The 26,999-nt window shown below is 32.0% G+C and overlaps 1 protein-coding gene across 1 annotated transcript in view; it reads right to left on the bottom strand.

Annotated features, from left to right (window-relative positions):
• Positions 1-26,999, bottom strand: part of LOC126977431 (IDLSRF-like peptide) — an 80,207-nt gene that overhangs the window by 9,074 nt on the left and 44,134 nt on the right. Inside the window, exon 2 of the mRNA XM_050826233.1 lies at positions 9,734-9,850. Coding sequence (XP_050682190.1) covers positions 9,734-9,848 — 115 coding nt within the window. The 5' untranslated portion in view covers positions 9,849-9,850. The remainder of the gene's footprint in view (positions 1-9,733; positions 9,851-26,999) is intronic.

The following is a 26,999-nucleotide window of genomic DNA, read 5'->3' as shown; positions in this document are numbered from 1 at the left end:
ACATAATCGGCTTTAACTTTTAAAGACATACGATAAGTGTCAATTAAGTAAGAAAAAAATCTGCTATCTGCGAGCTATTCTGGCATATCTTTTATGTATAAGCCATTATCGCCAAAATAGTAAACAATAAATACAATAAAAATTGATAATTTATTTCTAACGCACATTGGTAGTAAAAAATTGATCTTTATATCCAAGTTAATACTTTTATCGCATCTGGTGAAAATGAAGCAAAATGAAGCTACCTCGGAAACTATTACAAATTTTGGAATAAAAAATACCCTACATTTTGTTCTGTATCCCTGACAACGTGTGAGTACAATATCATGTCGACTTGCCTCAATAATATTATAAACAATAACCAAAATACACTGACGCTCGGAATTCTTCAAAATCTAAAATATGAACGTTTAAATTCGAGCTGTCCAAAGAAGTCCCCCAAGTCATATCGTTCCTCTTGTTACTTGACCCTTGTAAATATGTTTCAGCGGTTAGAAACTAGATGCTTCTGGACAGCGCATTAATGTTTACATATACCGCGCCTATTCCTGACGAAAGCCTTAAAATACAATTTTAAAAGGCTTATATCTGAAATGCTCTCGCCGTACCATAATTTAACATATCATACATAAAAATGAAATATTTTTTACAAATACTTCAGTTTATAAGTTGTCTCGGTACATTGTGATTGATTGTACACATTTCCGAAATTACTAATGTAAGGACACAAATTTAAAACAATTTCCATATAAAATGTTATAATTACTAGCAAGGCTACATTATTTATTCTCCGCTATCAAATATCGGGGAGGGTGGACTGTAATTAAATTGTCCTCCTTCGCTAGAATCAATATTGTGCCCGTACTGTGTACTAAAGTTGATCAAAGGTTATTTTAAGGTGTTCGCACACTTGTCATCACTTTTATTGTTTAATAAAATGTGCTTTAAATCCATCCAATTTAAGATAGAATTAACTAGATTAAGCTAGAGTTAAGGGCTCCTTCTTAGGTCTTGGTATTCAATTGTACAATAAAGTACCAGACAGTATTCTAGTACTCACTGAGCACAAATTTAACAAATATATTAAAGCTTCTTTGACAAAGAAGGCTTACTTATCATATAGCAGATGTGTGTGTTTTCGTGTTTGTTAACACAATGCATGTTTTATTAATATATTAGGGTCGTGGCTTAACAGTTTTGTTAAATAAAATATCTTAACGTGCTTACCGCGACAAATGGATAACTAGACCCGCGGTCGTCTGCGGGGAGGGAATTTAACGCACATATTATGCCTTTGCGTAAGTAAAAGAGAGTAAATTATGTAGGTAGCCTATTAATATACAAAATCAAAGCTAATTCTATTGGCAGGTGAATTTTATATGATTGTATTATGAATGGTTGAATCTGGATTCGCATTTACCTTAGGTAAATTCTTGGTTTGTCTACAATCTCCACATCTCCATCCTTAACAAAATCCTAGCTACTCCCTTGGCTAGTATTATAGTTTAATACTTAGTATAGCAAACAAGCGTACTTTGGGTCCCCATGATGATGGGTGTGCGACGATCACACTATAGTGTAATAACGAAGTTTATAATTGAATTGTAGAAAAAATATCCTTGTTGCAACACCAGAGGGATAGTCAGGATATTGAGGGCGCTGCATGCAATATTTAAAAATGCAATTTGAAAATGACTCACGAAAAACAGTTCTACTGCAACTGATAATTTTTTCAAAACGGTTTCCAATTATTTTTTATGATTTGCATAAAGTCAAAACTTGCCTGTAAATACCGTGTTTCATGCAAATAAATGTTTAAATATTTTTATTAATGAGCAGAATAGCCGCAACACGCTATTCTGCTATTAAACATTATTTACATCATTTAAAACAAATCCTCTTTATTTTTCAGTTAATTTACCATGCTTAACGTACTGAATGTGATTTTGGGTTGTATTTTTTTATGTCCATCAGCAACATGGGACCTTATAGGAGATTACAACCAAGATCAGAAAGACACAAGAACTAAGGTTGAAATGTACAAACGGCCGTTATTTTTGCTAACAGTATGCTCCTTATGAAAAAATAAAACATTTGCTCTATTTCAGGCCACACCTTTATTGTAAAGCTATTTTAAATTCTATATTATTATTAAATATATTCTTATAATATTTATTATTATTATAACGCAATGAAGTTTAAATGAAGACTTGAACCGCAGTGTACTGAAAAATAGCTGCGGGTCGCCGCCTTTGATATTTGACGAAAAGCCGCACTTGGTTCTCACAGTTACTTTTTTTTATAATTAACTTTAATATAGTAATGATATTATTAATAATTTGTGGAAGTTCTTCATAGCAAAGAATGAAAAAAGTAATTTCGCAGAGCTCCAATCAAATAGAGTTTTATAATGTTTTATATCCCTTATTTTATTGTCCAGCAGTGGACGTCTTCCAGCTGAAATGATATAGAAAATAATGTAATTGATGAATAATAAATATATTTGTAAATCACCGTTTATAAATGGGCAACCGCAAAATATTTCTAGTATCTAGATTTAAAAGATTTAAAATTATTCTAATTGAACTTTAAATGATTCTTAAAGTTAATTGTTAGTTTCATTATATCACATGCTATCTTTGACAGTCAAAATGATATTATATTTAATAAAACATTAACTTTAAGGATGTTTTCTGTACCTAGCGGTATATTATGTAAAAATCGCGGTCTCATAAATAATTTTAACAAAAGGTCGATTGGGAAGCATGCGCATGGTCTTAAATTATATTAGGCTCAAATGCTGAAACAGTTTGAACCCAATGTTGTTCCCAGTAGAGGAAGTAAAAATCGACATTATAAATTCGATTTCGATAATTCTGTTTCTATGCGTTGAATATATAACATACAAAATCATATGCAGGATGCCGATGTGCAATCCTTCACAGCACAGGTAGTATATACCATATCAATTGCTTACAAATTAAAACAAGCACGCGTTAGTCCTTAAATCTGACTAATTCGGGTAAGTTTTAAAAGATATGACGTATATCTGGAAAAGCGTAGACATGGATGAAAAGCGAAACGTGTAAACAGATTTTGAGAAATTATTTGTAACACATGCCAAGATAATTAGATTCACACCCACAGCATGAAGTAAATTTCGGCACTCAATTAGTAACAAGAACTACCAAGGCCGCGCGTGGGGGAGATAAGGCGGATCGCACACTCAGCGGGGAATTACAGCTGCGGTAAAGTCGGTGAACACCGCACACACAAGATGTGTCTGGAGATACTAACACTATTGCATTTTTATACTCTATATTAATATTATAAAGAGTTTGTGAGGTTGTAGGGAATCATTTATAGATCTACTAAACTGATTTTGAAAATTCTGTTATCAAGAAAAGCTATATTATGCGTGAGTGTCATAGACTATATATTAAATGGAAAGATTAAAAGACTTTTATGTGGTAGTCGGATTTGTAAAGTAGGTTTGAGCAAAACATTTCTTATGAAACGCTGCCCTTAACGATGAGAGACATATGATATTTGTGTTTAAAAAGTCTCCTTTAGTCGTTTCCCCTCAATTCGAGATCACTCCTCTAACCACCACACCTAGTTTCGTGTTCACTTAGAAGAAAAGGCCAAAACGGCCTCTAAGAAGTTTATTGTAAGTCTGGTATTCTCTGATCGCTTGACTCTTTGGCTTTGCGTAGAATGAGGGTTCTCTTTTCATCTTCTATGGTCTTAAAGCACACACCGTTTTTTGAGGTATAACTAGTCCTAAAATACCTGATAACGGGCTATTGAAAAATATACAAAGTATCTAGTTTTGCTCTGAAAATTCCCGAAAAACAGCTTTAACCTCCTGAAAATGAGGGCTACTATGTGGTACTTCCATTTTTTCTATATGTTAGAGCCTCTTTTGAAACTGCCTGAAATCATGTTTCAGTTTGCTGAAAATGCCTCATTTCTAGAAAAGTCGAGTAAATGTTTCGTTTAACCCGTCTTCGTCATTATCTTATATTCGTAATAATATTATAAACTTTAATTAAATCCTCACGAAATCAGGATAGCCCATTTTATGTTATATGCGAAACAGAGACCAAACGAACAACGATCTCATCTAAGGTAAAATTTTCATTTAACACCATTAAAACAGAGTTAGTAGCATATAATAAATATAACGTTACATAATTAATGCCCACGATAACTAAATATTACTGTTATAATTGGAAACTGGAACCTTTTTTAATGATGTACACATTTCCACTGTAATATGATACCATCGTGAAACGTGCGCCATTTGCTCACTGGACCTTAAGCCTGTTATCCACTAGCGTTTGGCCGCCTAAGCGATTCGATTCAGTGACCACCTGCCGCTATATCGGTCAACCGCGTTACGTCAAGCGATTGGACAGCTCGATAGTGTGCTGTTCGATAAAGGAAATGGTAGCCGTCAAAGTAGCTTGTCTTACCTACTTCAGAAAGCAACAAAATAAAAAAATATATAAGGTTTAGCCTTTACTGAAAGTTGTTTTCAAGAACTGAAGAAGCTATTTTTATATTATGCTGTTTGGCAATTACAAATATTCTCAAAATATCCTAGTTTCTCAAAATTAGCTGGCGGCTTGCCACGAAGTGGCTCATAGCTCCCCATTAATTTATCTACTGCGGTTGAAATCTAAGTCTAATTCACATTAAAATCTGTATTAGAAAAAGAAAGAGTTTCTTTCTGACTAGTGTTAGTAATTAATAAAAAACAATTATTTTTATTTTTTGAACGCTATTGCGTATAAGAGTAGTCTGTTATTTTTGTCTGACGTCTCATTCTGCACCAGTAATTTTGTTGTATTTTTTCTTATTTTATTCAAATCTTCCGATATTGAGGAATCTTGGTGATAAAGGAAGTACTTTTCCAATAATCTAGGTGCTTCCAGAGCTCCTATAATACTCGGCGGAGGCTCTAGCCCATCCGTCTTATCATCTTCATTTCCTTGATCTTTACTAACAACGTGCAAGCAATCCCAATTTGTAAATAAAAGAACAGATTTCTTAGAAATTACGGTATGTATAATGCTAACTATTTATTACTATTAAAAATAAAAGTCCATCCGTGACTATTGCATAATTTTAGTATTTTCTGTTTATTGCCATTATGTTGACAGTGTTGGATAAATGTTATACGCCCTGCCCATTACAATGCAGTGCCGCTCAGGATTCTTGAAACCCCCAAAAATTCTGAGCGGCACTAAAATTGCGCTCCTCACCTTGGGACATAAGATGCTAAGTCTCATTTGCCCAGTAATTATAGGTACTAGCTACGGCGCCCTTCAGACCGAAACACAGTAATGCTTACACATTACTGCTTCATATTTAATTTTACTTATACTCTTACCATTTTGAATGCACTTACTTAATACAGTAATTATTATGACGGGAGCTCACGACATATATTTTATTAATTTGGTGCCGACATTTCGATCTAAATTGCATGACGTCGAGTCGATGAGACGTCGTTAGTAGTGTGTGTCGTGAATTAGGGAATCAAAGCCCAAAACGAATTGAGTGCCACGTGGACAGATTGATGTACTAGTGTCAAGTGTCCATGTGTCAAGAGTTATTCGCCGCCACTGCAGTTCCGCCGCGACCACGTTTCATGTAATTAGGTGGAAATATCGGCACTGAATTAATAAAATATATTTCGTGAGTATCCGTTATAATAATTGCAATGTTAAAGTTCCGCGATGATAAAATTTTAAAAACATAATACATTACTAAATATAAATTACTGTCTTAAGTAATTTTGAAATAACAAAAATCAGAACGCTTTTTACTAAACTCTTTGTCAACTAAAAGACCAAAATTGTTTACCCGGTCTTTAAGCAGTGCGCCGTCTCGCATACGACCATAAAAATGCGTAATTTTTCGCGAGTAAATTTTTGCCACGGACACTTAAGTGCTAGAGTACTTCAAAAAATGCTTAAAATGGCTTAATCATATAGGCCACAAACCGAGGCCTAGTATGAAAATCCGATAACAATAAGCGAAAAAATCAAAACAGGTGGACACATAATATTACTCATTCAGTTTGCTAACATTCATTACAACTGGTTAATTTTTCGGTAGAAAATTGCCAAGATCAAAACGCAAATTTTTAATTATCTTCCTCAAGATTTTTAATCCGAGCTGCGCACTAATTATTATCTCGCACGCTTAAACACGACGTATATTATTTTAGAAATCTGGCCTGAATTGACTTTGAACGTTTTTATCTAAATTAACATTTAAGTAGCAGCTCTAAAAATATTATAGTGTACGATATAGTACGTGCAATTGTTGTCATACTTTTTACGCATTCAAATCAGATGTTGATGTTGTTATACTAAAAAATCATAAATTGACCTCAGTGAATCATGTTCATTGAAATGGCATTGCTTGCGGCGGCGTCGTTTGCCGTGTCGACTTCTACCCTGAAATGTTTGAAGGAAACGATGGCTTGTCCATGCGTCAACTCGTGAACGAGTGCTGTTTGTAGTGCCAGGTTGACCTTCTATAGTTTATAAATCATTGTAATTGTTGGATGCAAGTACGAATTATGATATTAATCACGACCACCGTGTTCACGAAGCATCCTTACTTACACAAACAATGAATTCTCTAAAAAAAGCTCTAAAGGTTGATGCATCCAATATATATCTAAAGTTCATCAGCATACAGAAGAAAATTACTAAATTGAAAACATTAGCTGATGTCATTTATAAATAACATGAAAAGAAGGGGAGCTCCGGAGCTTACCAGAACTGTGTCAGACTCATATCCGTTGATGACAACCTTTTGAGAACATTTGGTTATGAAAGATTTAAACCAATGTCAAACATTTTCACATATGCGGTAAGATAAAAGCTTTTCTAGTAACAGTTAATGGTCCACTCCGTCGAAAGCCTGTCGAAAGTCAGTTTGCTTGTTTTTGTCAATATTTTCAAGAAGCTCTGGAGTATACTCCATGTTAATGTATACACTAACAAAGTTGTAACAGTAGAGCGAAATGGATTAAAAAATATATATTATATTGTATTATTGTGTGTGTTGTGAATATAATATTTAAGCATTAAGTCATTCGAGTCTTTAAATATGAATAAAATTAAATTAAGCACTAAGTACATACATTTATGAGTCTCACGTGATAGTGATATTAAGACGATATATGATTATTTAATTTCTGTAGTTATATACGTAATGTAATCCGTGTAGATGTCATTAGAAATACTTAAAACAGATGTGTAACACGAATTAATATTAAATTCAGTAAAATTTAAAAACCAGTATTTTCTAAAACAATTTTAAATGGTTTAAATAATGCAGTTTGGCAGTAAGGCAGTGAAATATGAATTCATACTAAATAATATATTAAATAGATGTATGTCTATGTAAATTAAAATCAATGTGTGATAGAATATATTTTTCAATGAATTATATTTTTTTTGATCGTGGCATTTTAACACATGCTATATCAAATATATAATATCTAAATAAAAATCAAGCTCTCCCCATCTAACCATGTACATATATACATTCCTCCTAAATTCTAAAAATAACAAGTGAATCATAAGAATTTTTTTCAAAGTTTTTAGTCAAATTATCGAGTATTTGGTAAAATAATCTTTGGAGCACCTACTATAAAATATTAAATTGTTTATACAAATACATGAGTAAAAAATAATGAAGACTGTAATTTTTTTAACAATATATAAGTTATATTTTTAAATTATTTTAAGTCACCAACCCATGCAAACAATTAAATGAAAACCAGCAATGCACACAAGATAGCTTGAAATAAAATATATCAACAAATTAAATTTGTAACCAAAATTTATGAATGATGCGGGACTCGAACCCGCGACTTCTCGGGTTCAATCCGAGCGCACTTACCAACTGAGTAACCGGTCGAGTGAGGCATTGTTTGTTAATCTTGGTATGTCTTGTTCAGCTCTCAGGTTTTGTATAATAAATAACAAATTGTGTAAAATAATTAAAAAAAAAGGCTATACGTAAAGCTGTTATAATCATGTGAACATTCTGTGCTAATTAAACATATAAAGTTCATTAAAGTGTTATCTTTATGACCTTTAAGTTTGTACCCTTACATTACAAGGATCATTAATCATCACGAGCAAACACGCCCAGTTCTCGGTATAACTAAGTGAGCGCTGACCTTTACACTTACCTAACATGTTGTATGTTAGGCAGGCGAAACACGATTCAATTTGTTACATTGTGTGCTATGATGTAGTTAGTTTATCTAATTTACACAATTAAACACATAAATGTGTATTAAGGTTTTTAATACAATAACTGTGCGTGACAGAATCTATACTCACTTTCACTCAAATTCTTTTTCTCCAAAACGAGGCACAGCCAGGCAACTATATTTTATATTAAAGTGAAACTTTTATTACATCGCCCCAATTTTTTTCGCATGTCGCATTTTAATCGTGGACGATTGTAGTAGGGGTGAAGTTCTATCATTAATTACAAGTATCGCTTCTTACAAGCCCATTGAGATATAATACAATAATGTATGGTGGAATTGTGTATCTTTCATAGTTCTAAAGAAAGGTCCGGGATGGCATATCTTTTAAGAATAACATACTAGTTCCATTTTAATACTTTAAAAATTAACAATTACATATAAAGCGGTAATGTAAAAGTTGTTTAGACAAATTGATATTAATTCTTATCAGTTTATTATTATATAATATCATAAAATCATTAATTTCCGATGGCTTTAGACTACATGATTCCCGAATACTTAAGTCCATCACATTTTATTCTATTGGCAGAACGTCTTTCGGGTCAGCTAGTATTGTAGCTAGTATATACGAGTATCAATATAGAGTAAATGTGAATGTCAAATTGCTCAGCCCGCCTTATTCAAATCGCGCCCTGTAATTTATTCGCAATGCATTTTCTACTACGTAATACATATTACCTTGATGAGCACAACTTGAGGAGAAAAATTCTGACACTGTTTTTATTCGACCCTTTTCTCCGATTTACTTTACAAATCTGACTGCCACGAAAAAGTCTTATTACTTTTCACGTGGCTAAATTAAAAATCGATTCAGTAGTTCCAGAGATTACGGCCTTCAACGTCACAAACTTCACATATAATATTAATATAACCAAAGCAAAATAAAAAATATTTTAGTTCGTAGGTAAATTTCATTACACTTGAAATATGTCATTTTTCATAAAGCTCGTTCGTTGTGCAGATTTGCTTAGAGAAGAACGAGCAAGAAACTCTAAGGTTGCTCTTTTCAAAACTGAATGATATTACAGGTTCTAATTGTCAACTAGTACATACTAAAAAGTACAATACATTAGATGTATCAATTCACACATACTGTAAATAAAATAAAGGCATAATGCGAGCATTTTATTAGCTATTATAAAAAAAATATTACAACTTCAATTTAAAAAAATATAAGAAATAAAAAAAAACATAAATCAGATTTCCCGGTGAGAGGATCATCCATTCACCACAAGCAGCGCCCGTTCACGAGCATGACGCATGGACCAGGCATATTTTAGGGAAGGGAACGATCGTCGCCGCCACAAGCAGTGGCATTAAGCGAGCTTCACGACGCCTGTCACGAGAACTCTACCAAATAACAAAAGATAATGTTCATCTACATATTAAAGCTTATATATAGGGATAGTTGGAGCTAACCAGATCGTTTGGTGTGATGTCCGTAGAGCCGGTTGATGTCCAGGGACAGGGCGCCGCGGACACAGCTCAGAGCCAGAAGAGCTGACACGCACGTCGCCATTCTGCACGGCGACATCTCTGAGAACAAAAAGACATCTTGAACAAAATTGACAAATAATACGATATCAGTATATTAAATGGATAACTGGCTGAGCTGCACTTAATTAAAACAATAGATATAATTACTATATTCTCAGTAGTAATTTGAGTTTATTTGGATATAATTTTACGGAATTCATTTACGTTAATTTTTTTGACTTACTTATTATTAAATTATTAGAGTATTTGACGTTTGAGTATTTTTGTTGCATCACTCATACAATTTATTAATTTATATTCGTACAATTTATTCTTAATTACTTTTAAGACATATTTGATATTTAATACGCTTTTAACTTTGAACGCGATTCATATATTGGAGGCAACACTCTTTCATCTCACGGGTTCTACTTTTTCCGAACATATGGTGGTTTCAGTAAATTAAAACAAATATTTATAATGACCATTCAAAAGCACTAAGTTTAAGCTTGATTGAATAAAGTATATTTGACTTTATTTGATCCAACGAGGCCCCGAATGGTGTCGCGAATTAAGACAATATATTAAATTAAGCTTGTAAAGTATTAAATCTTATTACTATCTAATGACAATGTTTATTGTGTAAAAATATCGATATCAATAAATTTAATCCTATTCTTACTCAAAAAAGTGCAATAATCATATTCGTAAAACTCAAATGTAGGTAATCCAAATTTAAACTCCTGACGCAGGTAATTATAAATTCTTGTTCAACTATTTCTTAAAACCAACTCATTCGTTTTCAAAACTTTCTATGGCGCTGGAAACTACGTTTTAATTAAAATATGAGACTTGCTCATTTCAAAAATAAACACAGAGAATTTGCTGGGTATTACCAGTGTAAGTACTAGCTAATGAGAAGTTTGTAGAGCTGGTAAGTGAGAATGAACATTTATAGTTACACCACAGTACAGGGACATCAGCTTATTAAGCTAAGAAAATATGAGCAAGTGAAAACATAACAGTTGTACAACATTTAACAACTAATTAATGACTCGCCCACAATTAGGGACACACATCATTTTCATCATTTTATTCATTTCGGAAATAACTCTTAAATTTATCAAAAATTATACTTTTTACCATTTGCCTTCGGAATAGTGTGAGAAAAAGAAACTCAATGCCTTCTTAATCAACACATAGCAGTTGCTTCGTTTAGTAAATTATTTTAAGCACATAATTATGTAAAGTCATGCAACTATACTCAAACATCTAATTCTCAATGGCTTACACAAGTAAGTCATATAAATAAATATAAAGACAACAGTTTTTTAGCACAGTAGAGTCGTCAATCCACACAAACTATAAATAAATATAGACATTTGTTGAGAATTCATTTAATGTTTATACAAATATATATAACTATACATAAATTAAATAACTTTAATTTTAAAAACATGAAGTAGAGTTTCCACTATCAAGCATGACGCGTGGACCAGCCATCGTCTCCACCGCCACGCGCCACAGTCACAAGAACCCAAACAAATAACAAAAAATCCATGGGGTATGTTAAATGCCATAAATATTTAATTTTCAGGTATATATGGTGAAAGTAGAGTAATTTTACAAATATAGGTATTAATATGAACGTTTATTACAATAAAATACATTTTCATTTGTTTTTTTGAATGTTTTTTGTATTGCATTTGTTTTGATGATCATATTGTTGTATACAATGTATTAGCACGTGGCTTGGTCTTTGGCAGAAAACACTACCGGGTGTCGGACAAAAAAATATCGCTATTTCTTGGTCTGTTTCGGTCCGGATTGATAATATATTTTACTAAATTGACAGTGCTAGTCGAGTGTTTCAAATTAATCCAACGGGGTCGAATATCATGTTCAATTCAATATAACATTTTAAAAAGGTTAATTTGGTGAAAAAGATTCCGTTATACAACACATAGATACAGGTCAAGCTAATATAAAAGATGTTAAAAGATTGTGTATCTCAATTGAAATCAAAACCGGCGAAAAAAGTATACAGTAAAAGAGGAGTATGTGGGGCACGTAGAGTTAGAAGATACGAAAGACCTTTCATGTACCGTTGTTTGTTGGGTGTGGACATGGCCTTACATTTCAACTTAGAGCATGTCCATACTGTGGCCGGATATCACCCTGCCATCAAAAAACGTCTTGTAACAATTCACGTACAACAAATAACAAGACTCACAATCACACTCAAAAAGTAGCTGAAGCAAAACTCTGCCTACGCGTCTATTAGGCAGAGTTTTCATTCAGTTGTGTTTTGACCGCGCTTTGAATACAACGCCGCGCAAGTGAAAAAATAACAGCATATCCAATCTAAAAAAGAATGAAGTGTCGTATTTCAGGTAAGTGTCCCACTAAATTAACAAATGTGTGTAACTTAATTGACCTTTTTAATAATTTTTGTAAATAATTATATTTCCATTGCTAAACATGACCTTTTAATAGGCGACTGGGATTATAATATAATTCTTGCTGTTTATAGTACGTCAATAATTGATAAACTTTTTGATAAACAATAAACTTTACTTAACACCCATTGTGTCAAGTTAAGGTTTCGTTATTTAAGGTCTTTTTATGTTTGAAGTACAGGTACATATTTGAACAGGCAAATAAAGTTTATAATTCTATTTAATTATGTTACATTCGTGATAATTTAAAACGTGAGTTAACTGTGAGTTCGTTAGCTGTGGTTAGTGTTTGTTTTACTGAAATACTTTTAATTTAATACATATTCTCGGTAATGGAAAACTCGTGTAAGCTCTTGTTTTATTTTATGTTGAATGTTTTTATAGGATTCTACATGTTTGAACATTTTATTTAAGCTGCTATTGCCGGATTGTTTATTTTTTATAAAATCTATATATAGAAACACGTTCTTATATATATATAGTATATTCTTTTTTAGTTAATTTCCACAAATTAAAGACTAAAAATGTAAATTATCTTTTTTAATAATAAGTAAATGTAATTGTAGAAATAATTTGCCAACCAATATAATATATTACACAAATTAAGATATATAAGATACCCTAGGCATAGCCTGTACTATGGTTTCAAGACAACGATATATTTATTCAATGTAAAGAGAGAGAATAAACTAAATTTATTACCGATTGTAAAAAATAAAATTACTTTGATTTTAAAAACATAAAGTAGAGTCTCCGGTAACAGGATCATCCTGATACTTTTCTTAGATTTCTTTTTTCTTTAGATTTTTTATTGAACCCAAAATACTGAGCGGCTAAGCAATTATTACGCTCGTCACATTGAAACACAATATAATATTAAGTCTCATTTGCCCAGTAATTTCACAAGCTACAGCGTCCTTTAGACTGAAACACAGTAATGCTTACACATTATTGGTTCACGATAGAAAAAGCAGTTGAGATTCCTTGCCGATATTCTATGTAAAGAAGCCAAATGTAATTAAAAGTTTAAATTAATATCATTGCTATAATATTATTATGATAAAAACATAACGATAACTTTTATTTACATGTATCAAAATATAGAAATTCAAATATTTCTATTCAAAATTGAATAAGAAATCATTTATTGAAAGTCAAATTCACAGTCACCACCCATTTGGAAATGTATCCCTCAGAGCTGACAAGAACGGGCGCCAAAAAAGACTATATTGAGAGGCAACAGTTGAAATATTATTATTTCTTTAAATTTTTCTCTTAATGATTGTTAATAATTATTTAAAATTATTCATTTATACTTATTATTAGTACTACAATGCTTTTACTTTCACGATTCTAAACATATTTTTGAATTGAATTGAATTTATTTCTCCGAAAACTGACATTAAAAGCTTTCGCAAAACACAAAGCAAACGATAGAGTATAAACGAAACGTTAAGATTACGATATAAAATCTAGAAAATAATAAAAAATTGAAATTGAAAGGAAAGGCCGTTTGACGTTATAATATTTTAGTTATCTCCAGTAACTGATGGCTTGCTGTAAATGAACGAGTTCCCTGTGGAGACGCCAAATTTGGTATAATATAGGATCTTATATCTGTTATCTATTCAATTGAAGCTGGCATATTTTTTATTATTTATAAAAATAAGGGACGAGATGAGCAGGTCGTTCAGCTAATAGTAATACCTACCCATTACAATGCAGTGCTGCTCAGGATTCTTGAAAAAACCAAAAATTCTGAGCGGCACTACAATTGCGCTCGTCATCTTGAGACTAAAGGTGTTAAGTCTCATTTGCCCAGTAATTTCACAAGCAACGGCGCCCTTCACACCGAAACACAGTAATGTTTCCACATTCCCTCCCCCTCCTGGTAAGATTATATGTAATATATATAAATATATAATAAATTATTATAAATGTATAATAATACGAAGACCGCGACTACGGGATTCTCTAATACCGAACGTGGCTGACTGTCAACGACTTGTCTTAATTACTTGTAATTAATTATTCAAAAACAACACAACAAAGCAGTGAAGGTTTTTTTTTTGTTATACTGTCTTAAAATAATTTGTTCAAATAATTTGTTATTTGATGACAATACCTAAGAACTTAAGTTGATTCTAACTATTGATATGCTTGTTAATTACAGAGCGTGACATACAATAATGATACAATGACGTATTGCGAGTGTAGGACATAGTGTCACTAAATGTACACTAAAGTAATAAGCATGGCCAGTTGTCATGCCTTGCCTATCAGCGAGAGGCTGTATTTAAACGTATAAATTATCTAAAACTATCATCATAAATTCAAGTTTTCCGTTTATACGGCACGAAGAGTTTGTAAACGGCTGAATAAACATCAAAATCTTGACGTTTGACATTTTTATGACGATCGTTACACCTACCTGAGGTTTTACTGCCACTCTGAATAACGTAATCAATGGTTTTACAGCTGTTTCATCTTACCCAGGACTGTAATATCAGACTTTGTTATGTCAAAGGTGGGAATTATGATTCGTGGTACAAGCCTTTATCATAGATTACAGACAGAGACTTACATAACTTTTATTAGCTTGTTGAATTTAATATTAGCACTTTATTTATACTTACTGAATTTTACAACCATTCGAGACGTAATAACTATCATAAAATATTATTTGCAATTATATTTTTTATTATTTAAATATTATAAAATTGACATTTTTGTGGGATATGATATTTAAAAAAAAAATCCATTTTATTATGGATGGCTATTAAATGGACTTTATGTCAACAATATACCCACCTAATATGAATAGTCCTTACGTTTTACAGTATATTATATTAGCTGTACCGAGTTGTAAATATTGTGTCCTATTTAAAATAATTCATGTTTCTATTTATAATATGCATTTATAATATTACGGTATTATAATATAACGTCCTAAGGAATCTTCAGAGATAGCCAGTTAAATAAAAATGAGAATGTAGAGATAAGAAACTCTTCAAACTATGTACAAAAATCAAAGTTTAAATGCAAAAGATACATTAAAAAATCTTGTATGATTTGTTCAACTCTCAGGTTCTCTCAACAAAGCATACAAGATTTTATGACGATACGTCACTCGAACGGTAAGCTCCGTTGGACGGGCACGGAACGCCAGAGGTCGTGGATTCGAGTCCCGCATCGTTCATAATAATTTGTTTTCAAATTTTATTTGTATATTATATACATAAAAAAAAAATTAACACTTCACAAGTACAAGAATTATTTTACATTAAATAATTGTTTTCTCAAAAAATCATCTTTCGTCCATAATTTCAACGACTCATTCACTATCATGGTTACCAGCATCATCATAACTCAATCAATCTCTAAAATTGATACAATAGGTTTATAGAAGCTGAAGTAAGAAACAAAATAATAATAACCACCGGCGGAATTGTCGTGAACCAACGCCGGCGGGACTCTATTTTTTTATATTTATCTATATATATATATATTTGTAATATTGTTTTTTATAAAAATGTTATATATATAAGTGTAGAAAATAAGATAAAATTATAATAAAGAGAATAATAATAATAACTTTATTTCCCAAACATTACAATAATTAATAATAGTTAGTAATTACAAGTTACAAATAGTTACAAATAGTTCTAAATTATATTATTAATTATTTACATACAAAACAGGGAGCAAAGACAGCTAAACTAGTATGAACTGTGTTTCAGCTGTCAGAGACTTCTCGGTACAAGACATCAAAATCAGATTAAATAAAATAAAAGTATAACTTCTAAGAATGTGTGTGTATGTGTGTGTGTGTGTGTGTGAGTCTGTGTGTGTTTAGATATGTTATTATGATTTGTTTATATTTATTAAGTTGTTTTATTGTGTAAAATTCTCGGTCTCATGGAAATTCATCCCATGGAGCCAGTTTTTGGTTGTTTTTTTTGCATTGTTATAAAGTCTGTAGGTATATGTTTAGTCTTGCGTTGGCTGCATTATATATCTGGTTACTGTAAATATAGAATTGTCGTCATGCCAAATTTGTTTTATGTGGGGGAATTTTACATACTTCACTTATAAGAATAATAATATTTCACGGTTGAGATTCGATCCCTCGACCTCGCGGTATTTTGGTTTCGCAATCACAATTATTCAACCACTGGTCCAATGACCGTATGATCATTAAGTTGAAATAGCTGAACTTTAATTAGTTAGTATAAATCTTTCATCCATAATTTCAACGACTGTCTTACGAGTTTTTGATCAGGCCACGTGTCCTGACGCGAGTTTATCAATTTATACCCCTCCCAAGAAAAGTACTTAACGCCATAGTAACGTAGTATAGATTTATGTACTATGACAGGCACCTACATAAAATAGATTGCAAGACTGAACATAAAGGTATAAAAAACAAAACATTAGAAACAATCGTGTGGAAAAAATATATTTATTAATAATCTTAAGAGATTTATGAAAATAACTTAATACCTGACATAACCATGTGTCAAAAATAACATGAGTTTTAATTTTAAAGAACAATTTAAAAGCAATGAATAAAGAACAATACAATATTGTCCAACATGTCGGTCAATTTCAGTTTAATTGTGCGCAACAACGCCTGCGGGTGACATCAATCAAAATTCCCATTAACTGTGTTGTGGCTTGGTGCGTTAATATTTCATCCTGTGTTCATGCAAACAGCCGATATATATTATATGTAAAAAAAAGGGGAGTAGATTTTAGTGATACATTATTTTTAATAAACGTGGCGCTCAACAAAGCGGAGGTCCCAGCCCCCAGGTCCCCTACGCCAGATTGAAGTAAATAAGATGACTGCAGTGCATACATTTAAAATATACTAGCGTATAGGAGTACGGACCTGACACCAATTCCAAAAATAACAATAATCGTAACTAGAATTAGATTAATTAATTAAATTTTATAAAAATACGCAATTATTTTTATACTTTTTAGTACATATTATATTAGCTATTGTTTTGGAATAATGTTTTTGAAGTCGGTTGTTGAAGTTATGCTTCTTTTGGCGCGATGGAGAAAAATGATGAGAGTGAATTTTTACGATGCGCGCGCACACCGACACCTGAATACTACATCGTGAAGTTAGTTCTAGGTGGCATGAAAATCGATAACTATGTTCAAGTTGTATATTCTAGTATTTTTATATTTAGAACACGTGTTTCGTAACAGTACAATTAAACAGTGTGAATAAATAAATATTATTTTGGTGTTTTTATTAAATCAATTTCATATTCGATGGTCATAGCATTTACTAATAATTTATTAGTATATCTATATTGAATATTAGTGAAAAAACTGATTTGAATAAACTGTTTTGAGTGCATTTATAGATTTGAGGTTAATTGTCGGTATGTATAATTTATTTACATCGATAATTAAAAGTTATCACATTATTAATTTTTTTATTTTCTGTTATATTAACAAATTATATGTATACATAAAAAAAATCTATACTTGTTTATGTTAATCTTAAAGGCTGAGTGTTTATTTGATTTATTTTTCCATATGCCAAAGAAGTATAACTTCTAACGCGTGTACATAAGTACATACACTCTTTTTTTTTATTATAATCTTTCATCTTCTTTTCGATATTGGCAACATATTTTCAAACTTCGTTCTTGATAGCAGTCGATAGGAGAGGTCTATATTATAGTACATTTACATATTATTATCATATATTATTCAAATTCCGATATTTTTCTTCAAAATAGGATACATAATATCACTTTTGTATGTCAAAACTACGACCCATTCCAAAAGGTACGCCTGAGTTTTTTTTTAATAAAAATATGGATTCCAATGCAATATCGTACAAGAAAAATTTAATGCGGCTGTCCGCTTCCTTTTTTTTACATTCTTGAACATTTTCCAAAAGAAGTGACTCAGCAACACTGGTGGATGAGACAAGAGTACTTGTGATAGAAACTGGAATGTCAGAAAAATAATTCTCGAAAGCAGAAGCTACTTCCTGCTAAGAGTGGATTTAGTATTGTTGAATTTCCCAGTTATGGCAGTGTTGGTACTATAAGAGCACATTTTCTTCCGATATAATTCACAAAAATCAACATTTGTGGCTCACTGATAAGTGAAACCTAATCCTAGATAGCTTATATTGATGAATCAAAAACAATTCAAATGTAACATTTAGATCCCAAGATTAGCATGTTCATTTGAATAAAAAAAACCTGAAGAATAACATTAGTATCATAGAACAGAACAACTTTTACTTTGTTTTAAAATCGTATTATTTGTTCAAGCTCTTGATAATTGGGAATTGTTATGTCGAAATATAACGTGCCCCTATTATTATTTTCGTTCAAAAATATACAGGCATTCGGAGCATGTGGATTGTATTAATTGGCAATTATTTCTGTTCGGTTCACGAAATAAAACTGCTAACGAACTCTAGTTGAATTGTTTGTTCCGAGAATTTCGCTCTCAAAACCTTCAGCATTGCAAGTGCTTTTATAAGGGTGACGTGGAGTTAAATAATACAAAAAACGTAAAGAAGAATTAATGAGATACCGTGTAGTATCAAATTTTATCATAATACAAATAAAAATAACTGCGTAAGTACGTAGGTCATTACCGGACGAATGCAATTGTATAGGTTACTCACGACAATTTTCCACATATCGACATATACTGTGCCCCTATTTTGTTTGATAATTCCAGAGTTAGCCCTTGTAAGCCCAATGCAATCAATTTCACACACAGCATTGTCACGAGTATGTTTTTTAGTCAAACTTCTTTGCGCGCATGAGGGCATTCTTTTTACGGCGATAAAGTGACACGAAAATGTGGGACGTTTTTGTCCAAGAAGAGGGAGAGAGCGATTGAGACCGATTGAGAGAGAGTCAAAAATGGCAAACGTAGCATGAAGCACATAGCGCTGCTAGTAAGACATCTTCCCTACAAGCGTTGTATCGTCCTAGCAAAGCGCACGGCCGCTACTAAGTAGAACATCTTCCCTACTAGCGATGTATCGTGCATGTTTATCGCGCAGCCGCGAGTAAGTAGAACATCGTCCCTACTAGCGTAGTATCTGACAGTTTTAGCGTGGGGCCTCTAGTAAGTAGAACATCGTCCCTATTAGCGTTGTATCGTGCAGGTTTAGCGCGCGGCTGCGAGTAATTATAATTTATAATTTTTTTCAGAAGAAATGCACAGGTTTAAAAAAAATATTAATATAATCTAGTATACAGTAACAAACACTCAAACTTAATAAAGCTTATCTGTATATAAGCCGCTTCAGTTTAATACACCCTAAGTATCTATTACAATGCCTCGTATCTAATTTCAAATTTGCCTAATAATAGTCAGCCATTTTGATAATCTTCTGCTAACGAATGATGAAATGAAATGAAATTCATTGTATGAATTGTGGTAACAAAGTTCTTAAAAATTGGTAGTAATGTGGTAAATAGTTTAATAGTCAATTTAAAAAAATGTAATAACAGTTACAATTACACGCGTTTTAAAAAGTGTTTTATTTTAATGTCATTTTTAAATTTAATATATTTTTGCGTCATTAACACATATTTTTTTATATTAATAAATTGCGTTACATGGGTCTTAGTTACTAAACAAATAATTAAAGTCAAGTCGTGTTATGTCTATCGTATGTAAAGGAATTCATTTCTAAAAGTTATTGAGGTGCTTCAAACATTCACTAATAATATAATAGTTGAGTTGGGCAACGCCACTTCACATTTTGTCGAAACGATACTCTATTCTCGTATAACTAATGTATTCAGAATAATTTTCGTCACAGGAAAGTTTCGAAGATATATTCGACATTATGTGGGGACGGCCATTGGATAATGGAATATAAATTTGTTGGTTTTCGCCTGCGGTTAATATAAAATATGTTTCTTGTTCGGGTTTCAACGAGGGACCTTAGTAAAGTTGAATACTTGAATTATTTCACCTTTGTAGAATTAAGGATTTATATTTTTGTATTCACAGGGACCATTTAATTATGTCTGTATAAAAGGCCTGTTAATATAATGTTATATATTAAATAGAATGTTTTAAATCATTTCATCAATATATTTCGCCATCTTATATTGATCTGCTATATTTACCTACCATATCAGACAGTCTTTAATATATGAGGTAGGGTTGTCTTTCATTAAATCCTCCATTTTGTTTATATATAATATAATAATGACGCTTAAAGACATTTTCAATGAAGAAAGCTTAGAAAGAATTAGGTTCCCCGTCTTTTTTTATTTTTACCGAACAATTTATAAAGACATAATTTAAAAAGTAAAACGGTAAGTACTGACTCCAGAGTCGTTTAAGTAACGCTTTTCACGGTAAAGTACGCCATAGGGGGCTGTAACTGTCTACAGGTCTGTGATATATTAAGGTGACATGAGCGTACTATCTGACGACTTGCCATCACTTAATCGTGTTTTATTTAATAAAAACCTGATTTTTTGAATTAAATCAATGTTGGTAAAAGTTATCACGATATATTTACCCTTTGTCGAGGCCCAAAACATATAATAATATATTTTACCTCTTGATCTCTCAGATTCAAATTGTTGAGTATCATAGTATAGTAGATAATATAAATGCCTATAAAGTCTTGTCAACTGTTTTTGACGCGGAGGTGTGATAATATCAAAATGGCGCCTAAAATAAACGAAATATCAACTGCTTAGGTACAGCATAAGATATGAAATTAATATAAAAATTATGAAATTGTATCGCCAAATGTCCTGAGCACATTTCAAATATGGGTTTATCTTATATCGTCAGCATCCACTGAGAAAGGGTTTTTGCTAATCTGAAATTGGAGGGATGAAAGGAAGTTTTGGTCTTTGAAATTAATAATATGAAATTATAATAATATAATTTCTTTTTATATTACGTTGAACAGCTAAATATGTTTATTTAATGTAGCCATTCCAAATCCATATAAACAAATGTTATCTATTCGGTGTTAATATATTCGCATACTAAATGCTTCGAGAATGTTCTAACAGTCAATTTATATTCTCAATACGTGTTCGCCTACACGTAACGCGACCGCTAGCTCGACCTTAACAAATCAATTAGCAGGGATACGGCCGTGCCTGCCTGCTAATTTTCTTCGTAACCCAATTGGGGCAGATATGTAAATCTATACTTATATAACAAAAGCAGAAAAGTGTTATGTTTGTTTGTTTTGACGTGCTTAGATCTTTAGAAGTATCAGTCTGTTGGTGTAAATTTTCATAATACTAATAAACAGGGTGTAATAGTTAAGTGTGACCAGGCGGTTATTATGTAACTCTTACAAATTGGGCAGGTAAAATTTCGGGAAAGAGGTCACTCTTCGATACAACTCGGATGGGCAACGTTTGGGAAGCTCCGTAAAATCTTCTCGTCCAAAATACCACAGATTTTCCCTCACAAGATGGACCGACGATCTGGTTAAGATCGCCGGAATATGTTGGATGAGTGCAGGACCAATCGTCATGGCGTTCTTTGAGGAACGCGTTTATCTAGAGTGGACGTCTTCTGGCTGAAGTGATAATTATGATGATGATTTAAACTGATATTGTAAGAATGATACATAATCAGTAAAATGACATCAATAGCTTTATAAAAACCAAATGAGAAGTATCCAATATTTTGATATTTAACACTCCCATAAGTTTTAGTTACTCGTTTAGCAATAGTAGAAAAATCATTGTATCCACAACAAGTAAGTCACTTCGAACATCTGCTACAACAAATTTTGTACTTATTAAGAAATAAATACTATTCAATTAAATGATACTTTATAAGTTTGTTGGGTTAATAGACAGTATCCTTTAATATTATAACTATTAAGCTATAATATGCTTTTAAATAAGGAATTTTAAAAAAATCTCCTAATTTTATACTAAATGTAGATCCATTTATTTAAATCAAATATTTATAATGACGATTCAAAAGCACTAAGTTTAAGACTATTTGAATTAAGTTTATTTGACTTTGACTTTGGTATGGAGACGATGGGATTTTGGTGTCCGTCGGCTCAAAAACACATTAAGAAGTTGTCCAAATGCCTTATGCATTTAGTACTTCACTTGAATTCTGATACGCACCTCTGTCACAGAATAACTTTAGTATTTTAAAGAGATTACGTTACCAGCACCTGACCAGCAGACTGCAATTTGAATTTCGTTTATTATTAGTTACTACTTCATTAAAGCTTATTGTTATTACTACATTGCAAGTCAAGTACACATACGTCTCTAATACTTAAGTAACACACAACTGGAATATAAACACTTCTTTTCAAGCTGTAAAATACGAGTAGATTGTCAAGACAGGGGGAGGCCAGACCTTGCCCGAATACAAATGAACTGAGTGGGTTTCCACCTTTAAAGAGACAGGTAAATGAATAAAAGCTGTTTTATTAAAAAGCTTTTTTGTATTCGCATGAACGTGTTTTATACAAAGAATGAATACGCCCACTTGTTTTATCTGGCTAAGGTTCTGAATAAATTATGTTTTTCCTTTCTGTGGAGAATATTATGATGTAGATATTTAAAAGTAGGTATATTTAATTGTATAATAATATTGTATAATAACGTATATAATAATATTGTATAAGAACAACCTTCTTCCATAACAGATGGGCTCACTCAAAATACTTTTACTTCCACGAACACAAAAGTATTTAATAGCCACGTTTTTCAATTCGTTTTTCTGAAAGTTTCACTAGATGGTGGTGATCTTACGAATCATATTATGAAATCCTGATTTATAGCCACCGTTTACAGCATAAGCGTTCAGTACACAGCCATTCATTTGAAAATAGGAAAAAAGTGAACTAGAAACAAGGGATTTCGTCTAAATTTGGAGTATTTTGGCTTTTCCAGCCGCTATCGTCATAAACACATTCTGAAATAAATATTCTCTCTACCAAAATAGGCTAATCGCGGATTTTCATTGAATAAATTTATTATATCCCATTTGTTAAACAAAGCCCTAGCATTATCCGTTTGAGATTAATGAGAATAATTTATTATAATGTTATTCTGGTTTATCATCGTAACATTCTGATTTTACTTGATTCCAAGCTTTCTTACATAATTATAATTTTTGCCATAAAGGATCAATTAAAAATACATCTCTGTTATCAGCTACTTAATAAAATTCGCGATTTTTTTCATTACGTTACAAAACTAAGACGGGACGGAATGCGTCCATTACATCATCAACTGACAACCAGAGAATAGAAGAAGGCTGTATACAGTTATGTGCTACAGAAGAGAGCGATACATTAACTCGATAAATTTTTAACTTTTTAAATTTAGAGTTTAAATAACATTTAATGAGACCTCGTTGGTATCGCGCTATATGCGCACTGGCCGTAAATATTACGACTTAAAAACTTAATTTGTTTTATAAATTCTAATTTGAACTTAAAACTGAGGCAGGATAGTGACCAAGTTACACTTTATCGACCACTCGTGAAGGTCGTTTGTGCGTTAAATAATAAAAACGGCTGTATGGACGAAGAAACCAAAAAAAAATAATTAACGAATGACGCAAACGTCAGAAAATTTTAGGAACCAACTTCACCCTGTTACTTTTACGTGTTACAGTGATGCGCGCGCATCTTAAAATTTCACTCTCATAATTTTTTCATAACGCGCCTAAAGAATTTCTAAAATTTCTAAACCTAACTTCAATAAATTATTGACAGTAGACTAGGTGTTGGCGAATATACGACAAAGTGAAGTAAACGAGAAGATTAACGTAATTAAAGTATTAGGTTGGAAATACATTCACAAAATAATGACCAAGCAATTAAAACCGCGCGCTCCAATTATGTGTTTCCATAAATTCAATTTTATTCTTAATATTCGAGCGTGTTCCAAATGGACCTTAACGGAAAAGCAATTTTATACCGTGAAACTGTGAAATTGTCACGTAGGATATTGCAAATGTAATTTTATACCTGGAGATGGCGAGCTTGTAACGGAGCGCTACTGTTCATTACTCCTTAGAAACATTAAGTTACTTCTTAGTAACGGTCGGTTCTGAGAACTTCATTAAATGTTGTTTATAATGATATTTTAGTCTATTTTACTTTAACAGCAAAGTGAGTTTCTCAAATGTGAGCATTATTTTATCAAAAGCGCAAAAGTTGTATCAAAATCCAAATATGTCGTGTTTTAGCGGCCACATAAGTTTCATAGTAAACTCATATTTGTCGTATATTTTAAAAATAAAACAATCGTTCACTCTGAAACATGACAACCAAGGAGTTAACATAACAAAGGCTTTATTTAAAATTCTAATTGACTTGAAAATAGAAAGTTGTTTACTGTTAGTGCATATTATATATATCTATTGTTTTGGAATAGTATTTTTGAAGTCGTTTTTTTTGTTAATTTTTTATTTTTTGATCTTTAGTGAATCTGAAGTACCTTACTGTAAATCTTTAAAGAGTTTCATTGATCATCATATTCCACTACGACAATTACTTGACCATAACGACGTAGTAGGAGGTGGCTCAAATATCCGGATAGCATATCGAAAATTCGGCTGAGTATAGTTAATTTGCTCCTAAAAATTGAAGAGTTCCTTACTTTGTCTTGGATTCCATAGTCAAACCTCACCAAACTCTCATCAAACAAACCTCAAAGTACGTCCTTTCCGATAAAGAAAAAAATATTAAAATCGGTTCACCCAGTTGAAAGTCTTGAGGTAACAAACATAAAAACAACAGTCGAATTGAGAACCTCAACCTTTTTGAAGTCGGTTAAAAATGAGTTCAAGTGAGATGAGTGTGATGAAGTTACTTTAACGCCAGCTGAAGTTCAAAAGGCAGGAAGACTCGTTTTTATTTAACTTTTGTAATTTATTTGAGCAAAGTACTATACAAGGCTTGGTCACTATTAGGCATTGATGGACTTACAATTATGTGCCACAGCTTCGCCTCAGCCCACATTTACAAGTTCGTCCATCAGTTTCTTTTGCTGGCCGCTGCAGTAATGCACTCTTTAACGTAATTGTAAATATTATATTTTAATATCCTGTGCTTTGTGTGATTTTCGGATCTTTTAATGTTTAGTATTACAATTGTATCTTGCTAAGAATTAGAAAAATTAGTTTAGTACTAGAATATACATAGAAAAAAATTTCTTAAAGTTGCATAACCTTATATCAGAATACACTTTCAATTGTAATATTGAATTGAAATTTCTTTTGTTTAAGCGTAGTGGTATTTGTAAAAAGTGATTATTATCACCAATTAGTAGTAAGTTCAATTTATCGTTCATAGAGCAAATAATACCCAGTGTTTCTATCTTATTCTGCTTTTTAATTGAATGGTCCGTGTGTTATAGGTACTATTGTTCGTCCTTTTGGGTATGCGCACATGACAAATCCAGTTCATCCAACACATAACTTGTTATAAGTATTTGGTATTTGTAAATAAAATCTTCATTATATTAGTTCGGGTTGATACCAGTGGCCGAATTCCACCACCGGACATTACGTCAAATTGCAAAATACCACCCGCATTAAGTTGACGTCTGGTATTTCACGACCGCGTGGTTTCTCAAGAAATTTCTTGCCTCACACAGCCACATTTTGGAATCAATTACCGGCTGTTGTTTTCCGGAACCGATACGACTTAGGGACCTTAAAAAAATAGCATACTCTCACCATAAAGGCTGGGATCTCTTGACGTAACTCATGGTTTTCTCACCACGTCCCACCACGTGCTCCCTCTTATATATGATTTTTTTTATCACATAATGCATTGTATAATAACTTGTATAATAAGTAATTTATTCAACGTCACTCGGAAAATCAACACGAACAATTCTTATACTATTAAAAGATGTAAAAAGCATTGGCTGTTTCTCTCGAAATCAGTATCTCCGTAAATAAATCAATCAGTTGGCACGTTCTAACGACCAAACACGACAAAAACAAGCCTTTGATTTAGCATTTGGCTACAGTAGCTATTTCGTAGCTTGCTACAGTGCTACGTGAGAGACTATGTAGCTACAATACCGGTTTCTATACTTTATTGGAATGCTAAATTGGCGATCTGAGATTGAGATTTTAATCCATTTCCATACTACGGTACGTTTTGATGAGCTTTTCTTTAAATCTGGGTTCTTAGTCACGTTTGATCCCAAAAAGCTAGAAATCAAAACTTTTCTAAGAGCAGTTGCTCTTAGAAACGTAAAAAGAACAAAGTTTGTTCTTTTTTTTTATATATATGATTTGCAAAGTCATCTCAAACCTCAAATACTTTATGTAAGACTATTCAAATTTATTGAGACAGAAGATAAATAACAAAATACGTATTTATTTTTAAATTATAAAAAAAACATCAGTGCATAAAAAGAAACAGACCGACAAAAAGACAGGATTTTCAAAAATTACTTATTTTGCTTCGCTTACTTAAGTACAACGTGTATAAATAGATTATATATTTTTTAATATTCAATGTGCAGGCTTACAATTTTATTACAGGTATGATTTATTTTATTTTTATTTCATGAGGTGTGCAAATATGTAAAAGTAGCTTCTTCTTTCTGTAGCAATTTGATACCATCTCGTTAAAAATAATGAGACATCTGAACCGGCCTTTAGCGGCACTTGTTCCCATCATAACAGTTGTTTACTACTCTGGTTTCTAAACATTCTTATAATGAAACTGTTATCAATACCAAAATGGAATC

Source organism: Leptidea sinapis, chromosome 2 (genome assembly GCF_905404315.1).
Source record: "Leptidea sinapis chromosome 2, ilLepSina1.1, whole genome shotgun sequence".
Classification (NCBI taxonomy): Eukaryota; Metazoa; Arthropoda; class Insecta; order Lepidoptera; family Pieridae; genus Leptidea; species Leptidea sinapis.
The sequence above is the reverse complement of the archived record's forward strand: the minus strand, read 5'-3'. Positions and strand labels throughout refer to the sequence as shown.